A 16,740-nucleotide genomic window follows, 5' to 3' on the forward strand; every position below is an offset into this window, starting at 1 on the left:
GTGTCCATTGGGTTAAGTGGAGTCTGTGGCTGGGGAAGTCAGGTGTCCTCTGCAGCACTGGCACTGGGAAGGAGTTGTTTGGGTGAGTTCTGCAAGGAGATCCCCTCTGGAAGTTGTGCCAGCTCGTGTCCCTGTAGAGCTGCTTTTTGGCAGGCAAAGCACTTTGCAGAGGTGAAAACAAGAGGCAGGCAGATCCTGCTGCACAGAGAGCTCTTTGGATATTTGAGTGTGAGCTGCTCCAGGCTAAAGATTTGCGTTTCAGTCAAAAGTAAATGGGATGTGGCAAATGACAGGATTAAATTGGTGTAAACTGTAAGAAATCATAGGGAAGCTAGAATTGCCTGCAATTGGCTGATGGCCATTTTGACCTAGAAATTCTTTCTTAGAAAGTGCCTTTTCATTAGATGTAAAGCAAGATAGATTTGATGATTCCTTTTGGATCTGTACTGCAGTGAATTCTTATAGTTTAGCGTTACAGGCAGAGATGTGAATTGCTGTATTTTAGGTGGCTCCCAAAGTTACAGCTTGGAGGGATTTGGAGACATAAAGGGAGAAGAAACTTGTGCAGTTGCAGTCTAAGTGTAAGGAGGCGAAGCTGCCTGGGAAGGTGGGTGCTGAGGGTGGATATTGACACTTATCTCAGTTGCCACCAGTACTCATATTTGCCCCTGGAAGGAGCTTTGTGGCTTTGCAGAACATGAAGTTCCAATTTATGATTTATTGTCATTTATGAAAGAGTCTCATGGGGTTTGTGTTACTTTAAACAGCATCCCATTTCTCAGCCTCCTCTGCGACTGTGTGACGCCGTTTGGTTGCAGTGTTGTTCATCCTGGTTGCTCAGAGCTGTAATAATAGCAGTTCTCTGAATGCTGCAGTCCTTCCATTGACTGAAATCATTATAATTTTCTGTTCCCCTTTTTCATTTGTTGAACAGAGCAGCACTTTCCTGAAGTGATGCTAGGAGAAGAATTTCTTAGCCTTAGTCTGGACCAGGTTTGCAGTTTAATATCAAGTGACAAGCTCACAGTCTCCTCTGAAGAAAAGGTACAGTAAATTGCATAGCAACATTTAAGAGTGCTGGAATGCTTCTAGATTTTATGTTGGAAACTGTTCTCACGTTATGCTCTTTAGGGGTTATTTTCCAACAGAGCTCACAAAAAGAAAATTAAAAATAGCGTGAATCCTTAAACCACATTATAATGACCTTCACTTGGTTGTTCTTTATAGAAAGTAATGATTCTCTGATCCATATCTCTTCCAAAAGCCCTGGGGGACAGAACTGAATTCCAACCTCCCATCTGCTGTTGGTGTAGAGCTCGTGTTACCTGCTGTAAAACTTAAAAAATAGGTGAATTGCAGAAGGCCAGGGAGGAGTGTTGCCTCACTCTGGACAGAACAAGTAAAAGAAGTCCACAACCAAAAAGGACAGAACGTTTTCCTGGCATTGTCAGTTGTTTTAATGGAAGGGGGAAATAAGTCACTGTTGTGGTTGATGTTTTGTGGTTGAAGTGTTGAACTCACCTCACGCAGCCTGCAGCGCTGGACAGGGGCAGGAGCAGTGGGTTGTGGCACCGTGTGCAGCCCCTTTTCAGCCTGCAGCAGGGCTGTGTGCCTCAAGGACAAGGAGATGGGCACTTGCAGGGGCTACAGGAGAGCTTGGGAGTTACCTGGCTTGCACCTTCAGCCCTCTGGTGAATGCCTGTGTTTTGGTGGGGTTGGACCTTGGTGTGTTGGGTGCTGCTGTTCTGTCCTCCAGTGCTGCACACTCATCCACTCCAGCCCATCAGTGCTGCAGATGTGCGTGTACTTGGGTCCATATGGGGCCCATATGAAGCTTGCCAGAAAACCTGCAGTGCAGGACGTATATACATACACACAGACCTCATCCAGATCCCAGCCAGCACACCAGGAACACGGGGGCATTTCAGCAGTGTGCTGCTCCTGCTCACTTGGGAAAACAAACCACGGGAACTCCTGGCAGAATTGCTTTGCATGAGCCAAAGGAACCACTTTTTCCAGTCCTTTGCAGCATTGTTAAAAAGCTTTTATTGGCCTTGAGCCCAGAGAAATCAAAGTGCCCACTCCCTCAACTCCGCTTTATACAGTCATAACCAGTATTTCTTTATCTTGCTCTGAACATTGAGTGTGCAAATTGGTGGAAGGAAACAAAAGCATAAGCTGCATGCTCGAAACAATGTGCTAATAACAGGAGATAAGCAGAGAACAAGAGTTTGAACATAAATGTGAAATATGTGCTGGAGTCCAGAGAAGTGCTGAAAATTGAGGGCAGATGGGCAGGCTGCTGCTTTGGTTTAGTTTTGGTGTGATGGATGAGCACGTGGACAAACAGTTTTCCTGACCTTTCTCTTTCTTACCTGCTGATGTGATTGATCTACTACTTGGACATGCATATACACCTGTGTGTAAATGGGTTAATTATTTTTCAGCAGCAAAATAATAGTAAGCAATTACCTCAAACATTTGAGGGCTAAGTTGTTCCAGTCAGACTTCATGAGAGGCAGGGCCAGAAGGCAGCGAGGGGCAGGGAGAGCATTGCTGTTACAGTGCTTGGGGTCCGAGTGTGTGTTCTCTCCTTCCTGGCCCCCCCCTCAACTGATGCTAATTGGCTTAATAGATTGTACTCCTTAACTTTTGGCATCCTTGACTATCATGACTACAAAAAGTTTCTTGCTGCCACAGAAATACTTCAGTTGTAGAATGACTCCTCCAAAGCATTTCCCCACTTACTCCAAGGCCATCCTCCTTTCTTCCCCTCTCCCTCTTGCTGGGGCCAGCCCCTGCAGTTACACAGCTTCTTTGGGCCTTGGACAAAAGTCCATTTTGGTCCCTGCCTCTGCCTTTTGCTATGGGTGAGTACTTTGCGTTCTGTACCTGACCTAATTAGATCTTTAATTAGAGCAGCATATGCAAGCAAGGAAAAAACGATATGGAAAAAAGTCATATTTGTTCGTATTTACTAATGATATGTGAAATCGAGGGGCATATGGTCCTCAAGAAATGATTTCTGACAATTCAGAATAGTGGTGAAAGAAACTTTAAGAGGGTTCGGGATTTTTGTTTTGGGGACTTTATGCAGAGCCCAGTAACCCACATGTTCTGCTGGTGTGCAACAGGAACTGGTGCACAGTTTGGTCCTCAGACCTGGCAGCATCTAACACCTGGATTTTGGGCTGCAGAGGCTGGGAAATGTATGGTGTGTGTGCTCTGTGCTAGTGTGCAGAAAGGAGATGTTCCAGGCTTTTGCCTTCTGTCTGTTGAGTGGGAATTCTGCTTTGGGGGCTGCCCTGCCCCTACAGCCAGGCAGGTGCTGGCTGCAAACAGAGCCCGTGCAGCAGCTTCGTGTCATCAGAGCCTGGCTGGAGGAGCCCACATCTTAAAATTGGAGCCAAAAAGAGATGCCAGAGTATTTATTTATATATATATATACCGTCTATTTCTATTGATTTTGTCAGAGCAGGGTGGTGTCAGTGTATTCCTACCTCTGGATTGCTCTCCAGCACTGAGGTAGTTAATTCTTGCTGCTTTACATTCCTTTAAGAACTTTTTGCTGTCATGTTCCTCTGTACCTGGATTAATTGCTCCACTGCCCTGTTGGGCTGGTGCAGAATAGGTTAATGCCAGCATGTCTGTGGGCTAAGTGTTGCTTTCTGCTCCTTCCGTGCTCATTTGCAATTAAAAATCTCGTAACAACCTAGTTTCCATTTTAAATGCCTTGTAGCCAAAGTGAAATAGTTTGTTTGTTTGTTTATTTGCATTTGAAAACACTCGAAGCTTCTGCAGCGTTTTCCTCTGCTGTTGGGTTTGATTACCGGGCTCCCTGTTGCTTGCTGAAATCCTCACTGCAGCTTCCTGAATTCCAAGCAGTTCAGCGAGAGCATTTGTTGGCATAGGAAATGAGGCTCCTGCTTTACTGCTCGCTTGGTTTTTTAAGCGTATAGTTCAGCAGTGAGGAGGAAGGTCCTCTGCTCCACCTCGCTGTGTGTCAGTGCCTCCTGCAGATGCACTTGCTGCAGCAACTGGGGAGCGAGGTGATGCCCTCGGTTCCTGTTGTTGAGTTGCTGACCTTGGGCCCAAACCAAACGGTTCCTTGGGGAGGGATAGAAGAAAGAGAAAGTCTCTTTGCAGATTGTCCTGACCATGGGGTGACCCTGCTGGGCCAGCACTGGGCGAGGGTGGCTATGCAGGGGAATGCTTCCAGAACCTCACCAGTTAGCAGAGTGGGGTCACAGCCATAATTTTCCCATAGGTGCAAGCTGAGTGCCAGACTGTCATTTGGGCGTTGGGATGCTTCACTGCCAAGATCAATATCGTGCTGTGTTACAGCTGAGCCCACACTCCTTGCTGTCCTGCCTGCCCAGCATGCCCTTGTTTCCCCTGTGCCTGCCTTATCTGGGTATTTTTAGATCTGTCCTGTGGGTTTCACACTTCAGGGGATTAAGCAGGGAGGTGAGTGCAGTGACTTGCTGTTTGAGCTGGCTCCTCCAGGAGGGGTATTTGTTATCGGTGGTAATCGTTGTGGCTGATTTCATGAATAATGCCCAGTGCAAATGTCAAGAGGCCAATTAAGTTTCCTGGCTGCCATCCAGGAGCCCAGTGCAAGAAGAGGTGTATGGCTGTCCTGCACACTGCTCAGCTCGGGGAGCAGTACAGCACAGTGGAGGTGCTCATTAACCACATGCTTAGCTTACCTCTTGGGTACTGAGGTGCTCGTGCTAGCTGCAAGTTGTCTCCACTTCTTCATCTGTTTGTGTGACAGAGGTCTTGCATCTCCTTCAACCCTGCAAAATCACAGTGCTTCTGATGTGGGCGAGGTGACTGCAAGCCTGTTCTCTTCTCTACACTCATTGTGTTTTTATCTGTGTAGGTCTTTGAAGCTGTTATTTCTTGGATAAATTACGAGAAGGAGTCTCGCTTAGAGCACATGGCTAAACTGATGGAGCACGTTCGCCTCCCCCTTCTGCCCAGAGATTACCTTGTACAGGTTAGTCTGCAAATAAGTAATTAATATTGCACTTAAGCTTCTTAATCAGTGGCTTGGCTGTTTGCTTCTGAAATGGCCAATTTGGCGTGGAGTCTGTCAACAGAGGAATAAAAGGGAAAAGTGGGTGTACTCTGAAATCTGTGTGTGTTCGTGTGCATGCATGCAGAAACCCTATAAAATGTGACCTGTGCTCTGCCCAGCAGTGCTAGGAGCTGAGCTCCTGCCAGTCTTGGTGGAAGCGTTTAGAAATAAATGTCTTGGGATTTCTTGCCCTGAAAACACTCAGGTGATGCTTGTACAAGGCTGCATGGTTTTCTCCCTGGTGTACGTGTGATAATTTTGGCTTAAGAAGAGTCCTGTGCAGGAGCAGGCTCTGTGGAGATGGGTTTGTGTGATGGTAGGTGAGATGTGCTCTTAGTCTGTCTTAGAGATTGTTCTTGACAGCTTAATTCCTGGAATCTGGGCCTCGATAATGAGCTGAGAATCCCAGAGAAGGGGTTGGTATGTGGGCTTTTAGACTGCTCTGCTTTCATCTTCTGTCTAAAAAGCCAATGCAACAGAAATAAAATTGATATACTGAAGATGAATGCATAATGTCTTTTTTCTTCCTTTTCAACTGTATCCTCTGATGCAGGAACAGATATGGTCTTTTCTTAAAAATTATGACTCAAAAAGAGGAATTACTCATTTTACATGCAGGCTTCTGCTAAATTCTCCTCTGCTGAGATATTAGGTGTCTGACAGAGGTTGATAAAATAGAGGGAGAGCTGCTGCTCTTTAATGATTCTGGAAGAAAGGGAGCTTGGATGTGAATTTGTTTGTTTCATTGGAAAGAGCTGGAATTCTCTTGTCTGTCTTCCATGTTCTGTGTTGGTACTTGGAAAGAGAAGTTCTCGTTTCTGTGTGCTTCTTGTGACCTCTGCCACCAAGTGCTTCACTTTAAGTGACCTTTCATGTGTGCATGCTCTCAGACAGTCGAAGAAGAAGCTTTAATCAAGAATAACAACACGTGTAAAGACTTCCTTATCGAGGCCATGAAGTATCATTTGCTTCCTCTGGATCAAAGGCAATTGATCAAGAATCCCAGAACAAAACCAAGGACTCCTGTCAGCCTGCCAAAGGTAAGCCAGGTTCCCTTCCTAACACAGGAGGGAAGATGTTGCTCAGTGTCACCTCATACTGGCGGTATTTTCCATCTCTGAAAGGAGCTTATGTGCTTTTACAATGCTTTCTAACACTGAATTGCTTGCATTTCAATTGCTCTGAGCCCCTTAGAGGAAGTCCCCTAGCAGGATGCGAGCTGTATTTCCTCTGTGTTGTGGCCAATCCTCAGTGCTTCTGTTGGGTGAGCAGAGGAGCTGCATGGGGAGCGTGCTGTGTCATCTTGCATCAACTAGTGCTGCTGGAGAGCAGGGGTTAGTGCAGGTGAAATGTTACGATCCGATTCTGAGCACAACTGCAGACACAAGCAGAAAGCAGCTGAGGTCAGGTGTTAGTGCAGTCAGTGAAGATGTCAGGAGTTTACACGGGGTCTGTGGAAGAAGAGCAGCAGTCACTGCTGCGCTGTGTGGAAATGGATATAGGCTGCAAACCGTTTGCAGTACTTTGAATCGCTTTACTGCTTCTTCTGGCACTGTGTGTGCCCTCTGTGTGTGCTTAATGAAGTTTGATAACTGAGGCAAACTCACGAAGGAAGCAGTATCTCTGCTCCAGGGACATGATTCTGCTCTCTAAAAACATTTTCTCAGCCATGAGTGGTCTTTGGGAGTGGCTGTGGCCCCGGAGCTATGGCCTGAGTGTTGCTGACCATGGGCTGACAGCGGCTGCAGGCAGCTGCTGGGAGCTCTGCTGGATGTGGCACAGTGCTGGAGCCCTGCTGAGGATGATTGCCTCCACTGCCTGTCATTTTTCAGACTCTGCAATCAGAAGGCAGGAAAGCAGGAAACAGCGGCACCCAGACGTGTGAGCTGGAAGTCTGAAGCAAATTCCGATAGACCTGGAGCAGCTACTGAACAAATAGACCTTGTTACTCCCTGTGCTTTTCCTGGAGGCATGTGATGCTTTGGCCTCTGCTTTGTTGGTGAGGAGAAAATGACAACAGAAGCTGTTTGACCCATGCTGCAGACATAAATGCTGTTGGTCATCGTACTTCTCAACAGCGTGCCTCTGAAGTTGTTAGTGAGCTGCTCAGAAATTGTAAGATGCCAAAAGCACAGCGTATTATTTTTCTAAGTACAAATCATAGGGAGTCTGATATGTGGGATGGGATGTGAGATCTGTGCTGTTCACGTGTTCAGATTCTGGAGAGCCCATCAAGAAACTGCAGTTCTGCAGGGCACGTCAGCGTGCTGTCTGCTCCTCCTGCAGGCAGTGAAGGGGTGTGGGCAGAAGACAGCTTTGGGAGATCACGAAGGGCTGCGTGACCCTTGCTGAAGGATTAAAGAAGTTAATGAGCAGTGAGTCAGGGACGTCAGAGATTCTCAGCATCTACTAATAGCACAACCTATGAGTATAAACCCAGATCTTCTGTGGTACTGTTAACCCTTTTTTGTTTTGTTGTTTTGTTTTTTAACTGTAAAGACGTGGGAGAAGGTGATGATCTCCCAGCAATCTGGTTACTGGAAAACTTTCATCTCATCTGCTGGTCCTGCTGTGAAATCTCTTAAGTCTATAATCATGTGAAGCTCTGCAGCTTTCCATGAGAGGCTGCTGCACACTTAGTAGTCAGACTGCTAATTTAGGCTGAATTTTACCTCCTAAGGTCACGTTTCCATCTTTCTAGGTTGAACAGTTCACTGTTTTCATACTCATGAAATACTTTAGAGCATTGTCTTGCTCTGGACTTCTACAGCAACTGTGACAGGAGTTGAGCTCGTTACCTGAATGACCTCAAGTGCTGTCTTATCCCCTCAGCTGCCCACTGCTGCCTTGCAGGGGCTGACACCAGTATCATCTTCTCTTTAAGTACATTTGAAGCCCCCTTATCTCACTTGCTGCTCTGTGGCCTTGTAAAAATCAGATTGTCTTGGGTAGTGTTCGCTCCTCTGATAAGGGGAACAAATCCTCCCTTCTGATAATGGTGGAGGGACAGAAGGAAACGTGTTCAGACAAGTGCAGGTAGAGCTGTTTGTAAATGCCAGAGGTTTGGATGCTGCCTGTACACGTGGCTATGGGCTGCCCTCCAGAGCTCAGAACTGGCAGCAGGCAAGGCAGGTTTGGGAGGGACTGCACTGCACGTGGTCACAGCAGAGCATTTCTCATGCTCCTGAGATTCGCTGTTGATTAGCTTCACATAGATCTTCCCTATCTGAGTGGAGTTTAAGGTTTAATTATTAGATTTGCATCAACACATGTAGCAGCCAGAGGCTTTAATGAAGCTGACAACCCACTTCCCTCAGCAGCCCAGCAGTGCTGGGTCTTAAGTCTTGCTTTCCCCAAGTGACATCTTCCCTGCAGGTGGCATTGCAGCTGGCGGGTTTAATTTGCTAAGTGGCATTGGTTATTTTTAGTACCATCATGGAGATAATGACTGAACAGTGGGCTGGCTGTGGAAATTACGCTAGGATCATCTTCACTTAAAACTTCTTTGGCAACAAGCCTTGCATGCACCCTGCTACAAATTAATTCTCTGTTTTATGGGGAGGTAGGGCAGGTTGCCTGCTTGGGAAACAGTGAGGAAGGGCTAATGGGGGTTGTCATATTTAGTGTGCATTAAAATGGGGATAAAGTTTTTCTTTTGAAGGATTGACTTAAGTAACTGTCTGCAGAAGCTCCTGGTGGACTGGCAACTGCTGTAGACTGGGCTGTGCTGCTGGTTTCTGTTCAGAGAGCAGCTGCCCAGGCTGATGCCTGAGGTGGCCCAGCTCTTATTTTCCCTTCCCAGGTGATGATTGTGGTGGGCGGGCAAGCACCCAAAGCCATCCGCAGTGTGGAGTGCTATGACTTTGAGGAGGAGCGGTGGGACCAGGTTGCTGAGCTTCCCTCCCGGAGATGTAGAGCAGGTAATTGGAAAGCTTGCTGCAGCTTTCCTTGTGTCTAGCTCTTCAAGGCCGGATGGATGTGCCCTTGGTCATCACTTCAGCCTTTCTCTGTGTCTCCAGCCTCAAACAGCTTTCTATTTGCCATTCTTTCTCCTCTTTCCCTGCTTGTATACCATTTGTGTTCAAGTGGATGCCCTTCACTCTGCAGGGTCGCTCTCTGCCTGTCTGCCCCTCATGGCTACTGTCCCCACAAGCATCCAGTTTTCTCCTCTGGTTTCCTAGTGAAAATTAGGGGAGCTGAGTCAAGCCCTGTCAATTTGTTAAGGGTCTGTCTGAAATCTGGGAGCATTTTTCTGAAGATAGGAGGATGTGAGTGTGGATCACCATTTGGTGTCCTCTGTGACTCCAGAAAATCTTTCATTCAGATATGCATCCATCTGTGCCTTATGTTGCTGTGAGTTTATGTGCATTTCACCATCCTTATGACACCTTTTTTTTATCATACTTGGCTCCAATGCTCTTAACCTGCAGAAAGTGCTCAAGACTTGCCCACATTCTACTCTTCCCTGCTGACCCTGGCAGACGCCTGATAATACTCGGTTCATCAGTTGTAAAACCTCCATAAAATGTCTCTCCTTTATCAGGTGTAGTGTTCATGGCTGGCAATGTCTATGCTGTCGGAGGCTTTAACGGATCCTTAAGGGTACGCACCGTTGACGTGTACGATGGCGTGAAGGACCAGTGGACATCCATAGCCAGCATGCAGGAAAGAAGAAGCACTTTGGGTGCAGCTGTGCTCAATGATCTCCTGTATGCAGTGGGAGGTTTTGATGGCAGCACCGGTAGGTGGCTGAACAAAAGCCTGACCCAAAGCAATGCTTTCAGAGACCCCGGCAAAGATTGCAGAGCTTTAGTGAGGTTCCAGAGCAATTCCTCTATAATTTTGTAGAGGTTGAGCCAGAGTCTGGGTGGGTGCATTGTGTGTAACACCAACCACGTGCACATTCTGATTCAGTAATTGTGGAGCATCTCACCTAGTTTCTTTTTCTTTACTGACATGGTTCCTTCAGTCTTGTTTGCTATATGAACGTGCTTATTCCGACCAGAAAGGGATTTTTCCCAGTTTTAGTTGAAATTTGCATAGCAACACGAATGAAATGTGAACGAGGCATTTCGTGGAGTCTGCTTGTCTGGGTGTTACATTGATATAACTGCGTGCTCAGCTTCACACCTCTGCTGTAGGGCACTGCTGCTTGGTTTAGCCCTGACCTGATTATTTCAGCTGGTTCAGAATGCTCTGGGGTAATTTTTAAACCTTTGCATAGACATTTTATAATTCTTGAAAGAATGTGAACCTTTGGGCTTGGAATCTGGACTCTGCTCCACCTTGGTGCCCCAGGGTAAGGGGCCCTGTGGTAATTTTTCCAGCAGTTGGAGAAGTGGTGTTGATGTGGTGGCCCCAGCTTGAAAGGAAAGGGACTAGAAAACAGGGTCTGAAGAGTGTGGGGGGAATTACGGGCTTGGGAGGAGGTGGAAGGCAGATGAAAGTGCAACACCAATCTTTTTCTCTTCTCTTTTTTTTTAATTAGAAAACCTGTGTATCCCCTTTTTAACTAGGTCTGGCATCAGTTGAGGCCTATAGCTATAAAACCAATGAGTGGTTTTTTGTGGCTCCCATGAACACAAGAAGAAGCAGTGTTGGAGTTGGAGTTGTGGAGGGTAAGAAAACCATCAGCCATTTCCTTCAAGCAAACGTTTCAGTGTCAAACAGAAGCCTGAGTGATTAAGTGCAATAGGAAGTAACTGCAGGACCTGTTCTCTACACTGTCTTTGATTGGTAAAGATTTATTTTATCAGACCTAATTTGCTGCAGCTTTTTCTGTTCTCCTTTATATCTAAGTGAAAAAAATGGTGTGCTGCTTTCCAAGAGCCTCAGACCTGTATCAGACCAACCCATGCCTTCTGTGAATGCTGTTAGGTGTGTGCAGCTTTTGAGTCCTTATTCTTCCAGTGCTGCTTCTGATGACAGCAAACAGTGTTATGCAGTACTCTGTTGCCATCAGCAGACAGTGTTTGGGTGGAGCACCTATCACAAACAGTCTGCTCAGTGGGAGAACAGTTCATCCCACAGCCCCAGGCTGCTGGTTTGGCAGGAGTGCTAAAACCAGGCCTTCAGGCACACGCAGCATAATTTGTTCTGGTTCATAAGAGAACAGGGACTGATGATTGAAAGTGCTGATGTTGGGGCAGTTTGGGAGTGGGGCAGGTGAGGTGAGCAGAGCAGGTGGTGCAAGGGATCGTGCTGTACCTGGTGGCACAGAGGTGCCAGCAGTCAGCTTGAGTGAGCTGGAACTGAGCAGCTTGGTTTATGTCCAGGAGAAAGAATAGGTAGAAACCTATAGGTAGGAACTTAGAAACCTTCAGTAAAATCTGTTCTGAAGCAAGGGAAAGTTCTTGTTTGGCCTCACCTTTAGCATGGTGTGTCCATTTGTACTGCGTGGAGCATCCAGTGGTGTAAGGCTTATTGTGAACTCTGCTTTGAAGTGGCTTGGTTTGAATGGGAAACGTGTGAAGTGTGTTTGTGAGGAGGGTGAGATGGAGTCAGGATGACTTGGGTGCTAAATCTGCGTATTTGTTAGAAGCAGCATCTCATTCAAAACTGGCCCAGTTCACAGCCTGTGGAGTGCTGGGTTGTTGATAGTCATTTGTTTTGCTGAAGTGGGCTGGTCATTTGAATTCCAAACAAATACTTAATACATACTTTAGAAATGTGTTTCTGTAACCTATTTTCTACTGGATGCATATGAAATCCTTTTGCTTTGCTTTGTTTAAAGCATGATAAAGTGTTGTGTGTGTGGGAGCTCATGGTAGAAAGTGAGCATGTGATGGAGAAGGAAAGCTGATCATAGTAGTGTAGGAAGCAAGCTGCAGGATGCAGTTAACCCCTGGTGCTCATCTGAATATGATGGAGGTTGATCCAGTGCCTGTGAGTAGTGAAACCATCTAAGAATTGATGCCAACCAGGGCACTTTATTTTGTCCTGCTTTGTCTGGCCTTGGTTGATTAACAAGTAGCTTCAAACAACAGTCCAAACAAGAGCTCGAGGAGGCTGTGAGTGAAGCCATGACACAGAGGCAGGACCACATCCTTATACTCGAAGCCTTACAATATCAAAGTATCAATCATAAAACTGTAGATGATAGCTGCTCTTGGGAGTCTCGCATGACAAACAAGTGCACAGGACATACGTACTGTACTATGAAGGTCCCCCAGGATTTCTGTGTCGTGGTCACTTGGCACAAGTGAACAGAGCAGCCTCAGCTCTACTAGCAGCTTTGGTTTGTGCTGGTTTGGCCTAAGATCTTCAAAATTGGGTCTGCATTTCCATGGTGGTAGTATATTAAGAGGCTATTGCAGATTTATTGCTCCTGTAACGTTGTAATTAACATATAGCATTCACCTTTGTCAGCTCACCTTGGTGTGTGGCATCTGAACAGGAGGAAATGTTTGATCAGCAGAACTTGCTTTGGTATTAGCTCTTGTCCTGGGCCAACAAGTTGTTTGGAAAACCCTCAGGGCTTTGGGCTTTTAATGAAGCTGCTGTGTTGTGATGTTACCCAGTCTGGGATGACAGCTTTAAAAGCAAACAGACCCACTGTCTGTGCTCCTGCTTCTGATTTTTTCAGTAGGGTTTGCCCCAGCCATGCCAGCAGGCTCAGGCAGCTCTCCCAAGGCTTTCCCAGCCAGGACCTGACCTCGCTGGAGCTGCCAGGCATGGGGGGAGCATCATACATCAATGGTAGCTGTGATGCTGATGCCAGCATGTCTCTTGCAGGTAAGCTCTATGCTGTGGGGGGTTATGATGGAGCATCTCGACAGTGCCTTAGTACTGTAGAGCAGTACAACCCGGCCACCAACGAATGGACCTATGTAGCTGACATGAGCACTCGACGCAGCGGTGCAGGTACTGGCTCAGGATATGTTCTTAAAAGGGGATAATCACTGGACTCTCCTCTCTTTGTGAAAGGGAAGGAAAAGTGTTGGCAAATGCAGTCTGTGATAATGTGATATTGGTGTGAGGATAAAACCTATCCCAACCTTATAGGAAAACAGTGAAAATCTCATGTCGTTGACAGTATGTCAAAATAGAGCAAAAATGTACCAAGTAACCTTGCAGCTTGCTGTTCCCAAACTGAGCCGGGCCCATCACAGCCTGTGTTCCCCCCCAAGCAAGCACCAGCTGTCACCAACAGCAGTGCTGTACAGCTTGGGAAACAAGAACCTGAGCTCCCAGCATTGCTGTGCTCATGCTGACATCTAGTGGAGGTGAGGACGAGTGTCCCCAAATCCCTGCCATGACCCCAAAGCAGGCAGCAGGGCTGTGTTGGCAGCGAGCTGCTGGAGGAGTGGCAGTCCCCTGGGCAGGGGCAGCTCTTCCTGTGTCCCCCATCACACCATATGTGGAGGCATTTCGAGTGGAGAAGCTTTAGAGTTCCCAACCTTTTAACTCTCCTACTTGCTTAAATTAGCTTACTGACTTTTTTATTTATTTATTTTGAAATAGAAAGCTGTTGTAACAGCTGAATGTAGTCAAATGGCAGGGTGTTGCAAAGCCAGTTGGATGGGCTCAGATGTGGCAGGCTTTCCTCACCAGTTGGGTGAGTTCCCACTCCTCAGTCAACTGGGACGCAGCTTGAACAGCTCTGGGGTCAGAGCTCTGAGCTTTTCCCTAAATCATCAACATGAGACCATCTTTAGAACCTGGGGGCTGTCCTGCAGGCTAATGCAATGCTTAATGTGAGGCAATTCAGATTGGTGTTTCTGTTTTACTCTATTTTGGGGTAGGAGTGGTAAGGAGAATTGGGGAAACAAACCCAGAGGCAGCCTGAAGAATTGAAGTGAGTCATAGGTTGCTGAAAAGAGGAATGGTGTCCAAGGGATGAAGCCACATGGCACAAAGGCAGCAGGCAAAACAAAAATAGAACTGGAAATAAAAATCAGGCTACGTGCAAAGAGACCCATGGCAGAGAACATCAGGCAGACAGAGACAAAGAGGGGTGAGCTGCAGCAGTCTGTAGGCCTAGGTGGAGATCAGACCGAGTGCTGGGTGATGCTGAAGCACATGTTCTGGGAATACCTTGGAGAGAGGCCCATGAAGAACCACAATGCAGACCCAAGGATGTGCTGCCCTTTCCTGTGTACGTTTGGCAATTGCTGGGCTCTGTTTGGCAGGTGTTGGTGTTCTCAGTGGGCTGCTGTATGCAACTGGTGGGCACGATGGTCCCCTGGTCAGGAAGAGCGTGGAAGTCTACGATCCAGGAACGAACACCTGGAAGCAAGTAGCAGACATGAACATGTGTCGAAGAAATGCAGGTAACCACAAGAAGCCTGGCTTTGGTGCTTGGTTGTGTTTGTCTGTGGTGTTTAATGTGGCTGTTCGAGTAATTTAAGTATATGATATTACAGACTATTAAGTAATAAAGTGGAAGATGTCTTCTTAGGGAATGAACCATAAGTGGCAGGCAGCATGTGATGGAAGAGAAGTTAGGCCGTGTTTAACTCTGTGCTCTGCTTTGAGGTGTGTGTGCGGTGAATGGTCTCCTCTATGTGGTGGGAGGAGATGATGGTTCCTGCAACTTGGCCTCTGTGGAATACTACAACCCCATCACGGACAAGTGGACATTGCTGCCAACCAGTATGAGCACAGGGAGGAGTTATGCAGGTAAAGAAAGAAATACTTAGTGGGAGAACTGGCAACAGCTCGGATCATTCAGGAACTTAAGGGCTGTGCCTCCTGATGCTTTAATCTGAAATCTGGATGGGCTTTATTTGGTCTTCAGTAGAGGAGCCCTTCACAGAGACAGTAAACAACTCTGTGCCAGCTTGCTGCTGGTGTTAGTGTTTGCAGCATGATCTCAGCCACAAGGCGAGCAGGAGTTGCTCCTGTGATAACTGCGTGTCTGTCCATTCTTAAAACAGGCGTCGCCGTGATTCACAAACCTTTGTGACACACAATCAGGCCATTGCGAGGAGCAGAAGTGAAGTGGATCCAGCTTGGTGGCGTTGGGAAGATGGCTGACTCCAACGTGACCCATCCCATTGCTGTTACCATCTTCACGTGACAAGTGATACGTTACAAACATCATCTGCTCTGCGGTGATGCATAACGAAGTGGAAGTCCTTCTGGGGACACGTCCCGTGCTAGAGGTGTTGCTTGTTATCTGTGGTGCAGTCAACTGGTTTTCTCAATGGCTTGTGTCCTGGGATAAACATGGTGCTTGAACTGCAGGCACTGAATTTCTTGTATGAATCAGAACTGCTGCGTTTGGGCATGTGAGTAAAAACAGACACTTCTGGATTTCTTCACTACTGATGCTCCGTACCCATTGTTGGTGGAACTGTTTTCTCACTGTACCCACAGGGCAGACCTTACTACTGACAGTGGAAACTTCTGAGTATCAACTGAGAAAAGCAGTCAGCAGGAGTGGGCTGGAACAGGGTGCTCTGCCTTGAGTGTGATGCCATCTCAGTCATACGTTTGTACATGCCACTGGACTACTGTATGTATCCCTGAAATGCTTGTCGTATGGTGGAAATAAATACCATGTGGTTTTTCTACTTGCCATGAATGCTGTTTCCTGTACATGCTGGGCTATGCCTTCCCTGGGGCTGACATCTCAGCAACTCCACCACACAAAACTTCTCAGCCCCACAAAAAAAACGTGCTGCTCTGACAGAACCCTCTGCCAGGTTCATTGCTCCTGTGAAACAAATACTGCTTGAATGCAGACTGTACTTACCCACACATCTCCCCGGTGTTGCCAGCTGTGCTGAAAGCCCCGGTTCTAACTCTGTCCAGCATTTCAATGCCATTTCATAATAGAGCATTTAGATGGCAAAAGAAAGTGGTGCCATTCATGTAGAAGGTCCCTACAGTGAGAACCCTGTGTCAGTCAGGCAGTGGCTAATGAGCGAGGTAACATATGTGCACTGTCTTAGTGCTGCCAGGGTGTGGAGATCTCTCTAATCACTGTCACTGTTAACTGTTATTTTAATCTTCACTGTACTGAAGGTGTTCTGCTGTTAGTGCAGAGAATTTATGATTATCAGAAACAGACAAATGTAGATGCAGCTGTGATGCAGGCACCTTGCCTACATCACAAATTCTCAGAGCGCTCTGTTTAAGAGGATGCTTGACTTGCAGATGCCTTTGTTTGCCTCCTTTTGAGCTCTGACGTACAGCATGCAGGGATGTAGACTCCCAGAATATTCTCCTGCTGTATTCTCATTTTTCCTTTTTTTCCCCCCTTTTTTTCTTTCCCATCTCACTTAACTTTGCTGTATGTGGCCTTTTGTGAGGGCTTGCCTTGCTCTTTTTCCCTGCAGATCAGCTGAGGCTTTCTGCTGGGGGCAGCTGGCCTGCAGGACCATATCTGCCCATCTGAATCACCTCGTGCAGCTTTAGTGGGTGTGTGCATTCGTTCTGTAAATAAGTACATGTCAGTCTTTGAGTTGACATGGGTGCCTGCTCTCTTTGGGGGTAACAGTGCCTCCCCTTGCTGCTTCACCTCCCACGGAGGAGGGCTAACAATAATAAGTCCTTTCTGTAATATCCTCATGTTGGGTTCTACAATTTGCTGTGAAATGTGCTAAAACAATAGCATAACATGCTGCTCTTCCTGATGACTGTTGAGGTTGGTAGGATGTATCCCAGGCTGAAGCTGGCTTTGCATCAGAGTCCTGAGACACATCTTTGCA

The 16,740-nt window shown here is 46.9% G+C and overlaps 1 protein-coding gene across 4 annotated transcripts in view; it reads left to right on the forward strand.

Annotated features, from left to right (window-relative positions):
• The window catches only part of KLHL3 (kelch like family member 3), a 261,783-nt gene that overhangs the window by 32,784 nt on the left and 212,259 nt on the right, over positions 1-16,740 (forward strand). For 3 of the 4 annotated variants that reach the window (XM_065734800.1, XM_065734798.1, XM_065734799.1), the window contains 10 exons: positions 935-1,044; positions 4,886-5,002; positions 5,974-6,123; positions 8,886-9,003; positions 9,627-9,824; positions 10,600-10,701; positions 12,818-12,946; positions 14,215-14,355; positions 14,561-14,704; positions 14,962-15,628. In XM_065734800.1, coding sequence (XP_065590872.1) covers positions 935-1,044; positions 4,886-5,002; positions 5,974-6,123; positions 8,886-9,003; positions 9,627-9,824; positions 10,600-10,701; positions 12,818-12,946; positions 14,215-14,355; positions 14,561-14,704; positions 14,962-14,990 — 1,238 coding nt within the window. In that variant the 3' untranslated portion in view covers positions 14,991-15,628. Of the gene's footprint in view, positions 1-934; positions 1,045-4,885; positions 5,003-5,973; positions 6,124-8,885; positions 9,004-9,626; positions 9,825-10,599; positions 10,702-12,817; positions 12,947-14,214; positions 14,356-14,560; positions 14,705-14,961; positions 15,629-16,740 lie in introns of those variants that run through there. The other variant, XR_010622101.1, reaches the window with a different exon arrangement.

The sequence above is a fragment of the Cyrtonyx montezumae genome, unplaced genomic scaffold (assembly GCF_038088225.1).
Source record: "Cyrtonyx montezumae isolate F1298 unplaced genomic scaffold, pur_monq_1.0 scaffold_18, whole genome shotgun sequence".
Taxonomy (NCBI): Eukaryota; Metazoa; Chordata; class Aves; order Galliformes; family Odontophoridae; genus Cyrtonyx; species Cyrtonyx montezumae.